This window comes from Sceloporus occidentalis, unplaced genomic scaffold (genome assembly GCF_023333645.1).
Source record: "Sceloporus occidentalis isolate IW3139 unplaced genomic scaffold, rSceOcc1.0.p SCAF_386, whole genome shotgun sequence".
Taxonomy (NCBI): domain Eukaryota; kingdom Metazoa; phylum Chordata; class Lepidosauria; order Squamata; family Phrynosomatidae; genus Sceloporus; species Sceloporus occidentalis.
The window spans coordinates 121,442-128,339 of record NW_028317366.1 but is presented as its reverse complement, the minus strand read 5'-3'; the positions used below and the strand labels follow the sequence as shown (position 1 = coordinate 128,339).

Genomic DNA, 6,898 nt, shown 5'->3' with positions numbered 1-6,898 from the left:
AACCTTTGTAATAAAATATATCTGTACCTGTACTTCTGTCAGTCTCTACCTCACGATCAGTTTAAGAGGTACCGATAGTGATGCCGAGTCCAAGTAAATGTTTTACAACTTTGACGTTGTCATGTGATCGTCAGGGATTGCTGTGATTGGTTAATCGTCATAAGGACGCGAAGGAATTAAAGCCAAAGATAAGCGATACTTGATTTTGTTTCTTCTCTTTCGAAATGACAAGTTTTCATCTTGTCATTACATTTTTTTTAGTTTTTCTGCTTACTTTTTAACAGTAAATCCGTGAAAGGAGATGACAGCTGGAAACTTGTATATAACTATTTCTATATACTTTTTAAAAGAGGTGCATGTTTATCTTTCCATCTTTTATATAAATTTTCAAGGAAATATAAAATAATATTAACGTTATTAAAAAAACATACAAATCTTTTTCTGTGCCCTTCCAAGTGAAAAATACATAAAAAATAAACCAGTGATCCAATGACAGGTCACCAGATTTGCTTCGCAAAGTGGGGTTGAGGGTTCAGGTCAGCCTCTAGGTACGGCTATAGCCGTATTATTCCAAGGGAAGATGGAGTCTTTGGTGGACGGTGATACCTTTTATTGGACCAAAGTGCGTTCCTAAAACTGTAAAATAACTAACAAGTTACAGATTACATTTTGCAAATGCATTGAACACCATTTATATTATTTGTCTACAGTGATATTAAAAAACCCAACATATGATGTTTTCATTTTTTTCAAAACATGGAAATATCTATAATTTGCATGAATAATATATTTTAAAATGGAATCTATGTTTTAACTGTAATGTGTATAAATAGCTTCAGGCCCTCTTCCCTCACATAGACTGCTAGCCGCCACACACCACTTTCAGCCTCAGAAATCACATTCTAACACATACACCACTTTCAGCTTCAGAAATCACATTCTAGCACACACACCACTTTCAGCTTCAGAAATCACATTCTAGCACACATACACCATTCTCAAGGGTTGAACCCGGCTTAAAATCACTCAAGGGAGCCGGAGGTCTGCTAAAGACCTCCGATACCGCTCCCTTGCGAGCCTGCTCCTCCAGCGGCGGACATTGCTGTCCGTCTCTGGAGGGGTGCCGGGTGCCGGCAAGTTGGCACCCCCCTGATGAGCGCCACCCGGTGCGGACCGCCCCCCCCCGCCCCCCGCTAGGTACGCTACTGGAGACGGGTATAATTTAATAGACTTGAACTCGCAATCATTTTCATCGCTGCTTTCAGTCACCTGCTTCTACCCCAACTACTTATCCACCCTCTGGCCTCGTGGCCGGTTATTGGTTGCTTTGGACGGTTCTAGTTTGTAGAGACTTGTAGAAGACGGGAAACATGGGCATTAACCAATTTCCATTCTATTTCTCTCCAACAGAGAGGCCACAACAGATCCGTGAGGAAGGCGAAGATCTCGATGAGGAAGAATGAACCGAGTATTAGCGAGTAGATCCAAGGAGTAATCTGATTGCCACTATGGAGTCAAGAAGGAATTTTTTCCCTGTTGTGGTATAATTGGGAATTGCCACAAGTAGGGTTTTTTTCGCCTTCTTTTGGGTCAGTAGGTGTGAACGGCTGAACTTAATTGACTGAAGTCTATTTCCAACCTACTCTACTCTACTACGGAGAACTCTTCCCATTGTAATAAAAACATTTGATTGACGCCAGAATTTGTTCCCGGTTTCTCTTGATTATACCCAAAGGGCGACTTATATACTTTTTGTTTTTTTTATGTTGTGTGCGGGAAACATTATCGTTGCCGTCTTTCCAAACCTCCTAGAATCTGGATGTACAATATTACCGGTAATATACAATTATATATATCTGAGTTCTACCTTTACAATATTTATAAAGTACATCGCAAAGATTTATGCACCGTTATAAATAAATAGTTTAGTTTACATAAGTATGATTGTCAGATCCGCAGAGGAGGTGCAGCAGCATTTTAAAATGCTACATATACACTATATATATATATATATACATGCGTCTGTGTGTATATATATATATATATGCGTTAGACGTGCGTTTGTAACTACATAATATGTGCTTGTGTCTTTGAAGTAAAGATCGTGATTAAAATATGATTTAAAAATAACAGCTGAACTGGCAGTTATTTTTCATTCTTTAATACTAGCCCCTGCTGCCGATGTATATTAACCCCTTAATGACAAAGCCCGTACATGGGTTTAGGGACCGTCCATTGTCCTTAAGGGGTTAATATTAGCCCCTGCTGCCGATATATATTAATATTGGGAAAGCTGTCCAATCCCCCCATAGAGGGGACCAGTTGGAGAGTTGACCAGTTGGGGAGATCCTTTGACCTCCCTGACCAGATGGACCCCATTGGGGATCCTGCGTGCTTGGGTAAGGTGGGTGGTTACGTCTTGTACTAGCCCCACCCCTTCTCGGCTCATGCCACACCTCCAACACAAACATCCTGATTAAGACATTGGGTACGTTGGGGGGGCATGTGTAAGGGGGGGGTCTCTGCGTTCACTGCTGTGTCAATAAAACTCACTGTGACTCATTCACAATAAACGCACCCGTTTTGGATGAGCCTTTTACATTTGATGTCACCAATAATAATAAATGTCATTTTATTCCGCGGGCAGTATGATAACGAGTCGGGGGGTTTGTTTAGTAGATCGGGGCTCAGACAACAGAGCGAGAACGCATACAAGCGGCTAATATGCAGCTGCCCCGAAAACATTATATTATGGGGGCAAAAACTAGAACGGTTAAAAAAGGAAACAGCTAGATTTGTGGAAACTTATTTTTAATCCGATACGAGGAATAAATAAGGTGTGAGATCCCCTGTAAGTTTCTTGCTCCATGTTTCCCTGCGTGCGGCTGTCATGTTTCGGTGTTAGCGTGTATGCGTGCCAGGCTGTCCCTCCCATTTAACTGGTGGCTGTTTATAGCTCTCAGCCTTGTAACTATATCCAGCCTTTGCCCTCCAGTTCTTTCCCCCTGCAGCGACCTGACGGACAGTCTGTCCTGTGCCTGGATTTAGGAGAGGAAAGGAGACCCTTCTACACCCACCATGTGGGGGATCAAAACCAAATCAGTACGTCATGCGTGGACGGGTGGGTGGAAAGGGGTGCCTAGAGACCCCAATGAGAAAAGGGGATAGCTCGCCAAAGCTTTTTATGATTTGTATAGTAGCAATTTAACTATACGTTACCCAGAATCCACTCTGGCTTTCTTGCAAGAAATATTATTATTATTATTATTATCCTTTATTTATATAGCGCCAACAGTTTACGCAGCGCTTAATACAATACATAAATTCAAGGGATATGACAAGACAAGAATTGACAGACTAAGACAAACCGATACATTTGGTGGAGAGAGCCCTGCTCGCAAGCTTACAATCTAGAGGGAAGCTTACAATCTAGATACTCCATGTGGTTGACCCGCCACGATGCATAATTAATGGTGGCCCCCGTTAAACTAGGTGCATTAGTTCTTGTGGGGAATGGGTTTGTAAGGGAAATAAGTCTTGATGGGTAGGTTGAAGTGCGGCCCAGGGTCTCCAAAAGATCTGGGGCTAGAGCCCAAAGCAGATTTGATAGCACTGGAGTCTTCTTTGGGAGTGGTTGCTGCACACACGGCACACATAAATAGACACACACACACACATATAAATATATATACATACACACACACGTATAAATATATACACACACATGTACACTTGCCTTTGCATGCACACACTAGCATGTTCTTACATACAACCGCTTTCAAAACACAAACACGCTGTTTCTCTCCCCTTTCTCATATTTTCTTCCCTATCTCGTGATCTCTCCTCTTTATCTCTTCCTTCCACTCATTTTCTCCCCACCCCTCTACTTTATCTCTCCTCCTCTCACTTCCCCCTTTCTTTTTATCTCTGCCTTTTCTCCTTTTCTCTTGTCTTTTTTTTTTTTCTCTCCCCCTCTCTTTGATCAATGTTCCTTTCTTGTTATTGCTCTCTTTCTCCCCATCTCTCTGATTTCTCCCTTTATTTTGGGCCAGTTAGAGGGAGAAGTTGAGATCCGGGGCTTCAGCCCCAGTAGCCCCCTTTAGCGACTCTACTGTCATAAAGAGTTAAAATCTCCTTTACGGTCACAGAAACAGCCTTTATATTGTGCACATTTTGGATTATTTAAGTGGCCGGTGGGATTGCACTTCATCCAAAGATCTATTAGATGTATATATATATATATATATATATATATATATACATATATACCATATATCTGGATTGTGTAACACTTTTTGCCGCACGCAGAGAGAGTGCATCTCCATTCACGTGGGCCAAGCCGGTGTACAGATTGGAAATGCCTGTTGGGAGCTCTTCTGCTTGGAGCATGGTATCCAGCCAGACGGCGTATTGATGGAGAAGGCAGGACCAGGCTGCACCGACGACTCGTTCGCCACTTTCTTCAGTGAGACGGGTAACGGCAAACACGTGCCCCGGGCGGTCATGGTGGACCTGGAGACATCTGTAGTGGGTAAGTTGGCATTTTCCCGTGATCTTTGTATCCCAGGTTGCCAGTCAGTACTCAGTCCAAACGTCCACTCATTCCCAACAGTTCTGCGCCATTCATTCTAAGATGCGCGTTACGCTTTATACTGTGCACCATAACCATTGCGGCAAAATCGTTAACATATTGCGTCCCCCTTATGCATAGTATGAGGGTATCAGTGGTTTCATAACTTTCTTACTGGGTTTTGCGTTAATGGAAATGTCAATTTTTTAAAAATCTCTTTCTTTGAGTCGTCTTTACCCAAACTCTCTTCAACCAGATGAAATCCGCAGTGGAACCTACCGCCAACTATATCATCCAGACCAACTCATTACGGGCAAAGAAGACGCCGCTAACAACTACGCCCGCGGTCACTATACTATTGGCAAAGAAATTATTGACCTGGTACTGGATCGTATTCGCAAGTTGGTATGTGTTAGCTTTATCCGTTTAATGATGTCAGGTTTTGGATTGACCAATGCCTGCAGCCAATAGGTGATGGAATCTCCCCAATTCTTGCGTTCTCGCTGGCTTCACAGCGTTCCAATTTAGAATACTGATACAATAATATGGTCTCTGCCCATTTAGTACATTTAATTCATTCTTGGAAAGCTAATTTTTTATCACTTTGTTTTTCTCCCCATATTTTTAGAGTGATGCCTGCTCAGGACTGCAAGGATTTCTTATTTTCCACAGCTTTGGAGGTGGCACGGGCTCTGGGTTTACCTCCCTTCTCATGGAACGACTCTCCTTGGACTACGGCAAGAAGTCCAAGCTGGAATTTGCTATTTACCCCGCACCACAGATTTCCACGGCGGTGGTGGAGCCGTACAACTCTATCCTAACAACACACACTACGCTGGAACACTCCGACTGTGCTTTTATGGTGGATAACGAGGCCATTTATGACATTTGCCGGAGAAACCTCGACATTGAGCGTCCAAATTATATAGATCTTAATAGGCTCATCGGCCAGATAGTGTCTTCCATCACAGCCTCGCTGCGTTTTGATGGTGCTCTCAACGTAGACCTAACGGAGTTTCAGACCAACTTGGTCCCTTACCCGCGCATCCACTTCCCGCTGGTCACCTACGCACCCATAATCTCGGCCGAGAAGGCACATCACGAGCAGCTTTCTGTGGCAGAAATTACCAACGCCTGCTTTGAGCCATCCAATCAGATGGTCAAATGTGATCCACGGCACGGGAAATACATGGCCTGCTGCATGCTATATAGGGGAGACGTCGTTCCCAAAGATGTCAACGTGGCTATAGCCAACATCAAGACAAAGAGGAGTATCCAGTTTGTTGACTGGTGCCCTACTGGGTTCAAGGTAAGGAGTAAACGTATATATGACTGTCGGTAAGGTACCACGGCTCCAACCCGTCTGTATAGCCTCTGGTTTATTGAGGTAACTAACCATTTATTGGACGGTCTTTGGAGAATTATTAGTTTTGTTTCTGAGCATTGAAGAACAGCCATCTCTTTTACCTTGTCTCTTTTACCTACCTGTTCCTAGGTTGGCATTAATTACCAGCCCCCGACCGCGGTGCCCGGAGGGAACCTGGCAAAAGTCCAGCGTGCCGTCTGCATGCTCAGTAATACAACCGCCATCGCGGAGGCCTGGTCCAGGCTGGACCATAAGTTCGATCTGATGTACGCGAAACGCGCCTTCGTGCACTGGTACGTGGGCGAGGGCATGGAGGAAGGGGAGTTCACCGAGGCTCGAGAAGACCTGGCAGCACTGGAGAAAGACTACGAGGAGGTGGGAATGGACTCCTTTGAGGAAGAGAACGGAGCGGAAGAATATTGAGTGGGGAGACTCCAGGCTAGTCGTGGAGACTAATCTTAAATAAAATACTCCCAAAAATCTCAACAGGGGACAATCTTTCTTCATAGGAGGTCTCTTCACAAGACCTCGATCTCCACGTACCACCAGACTGGCCACCTGGCTCAACGGGCGAATGCCGGGTGGGCTGCTGGCCGTCGGAACCTTCAGAACCAAACACACTCACTCGATCCGCCGAACCAGTGCCCATAGGTCATCTGGTTAACCTTAAAGTGCCAGGATAGCCTTGTTGTTGCCAGAGCCCTCTCCCTGAAGCCCCTTCTTTCTTTTTTAGCCCAGATTAAATAAAATAACGCTTCACTTGTTGAATAGATTTATATATATATATATATATATATTATATATATATACATATATTCATATATTATATATATATACATATATTATATATATATATATATGTCCCTTAGTATATGAAAGGACTTGTAGAGAGATTTATTCATTAAGTTAATTACGCATAATGCTTTTATGTCATTTCAATTAAAGGCAAAGTTCCAGCCCAT

General features: G+C 43.4%; 1 protein-coding gene across 1 annotated transcript; it reads left to right on the top strand.

The window, feature by feature from the left end:
* The first annotated feature begins 3,631 nt into the window (after positions 1-3,631).
* On the top strand, positions 3,632-6,359 carry LOC149273304 (tubulin alpha-8 chain-like). Its single transcript, XM_089506476.1, has 5 exons — positions 3,632-3,653; positions 4,301-4,531; positions 4,827-4,975; positions 5,199-5,879; positions 6,066-6,359. Exons 2-5 carry the CDS (start codon positions 4,414-4,416, stop codon positions 6,357-6,359), a joined length of 1,242 nt encoding a protein of 413 aa, XP_089362602.1. The 5' UTR covers positions 3,632-3,653; positions 4,301-4,413.
* The last annotated feature ends 539 nt before the right edge of the window (positions 6,360-6,898 follow it).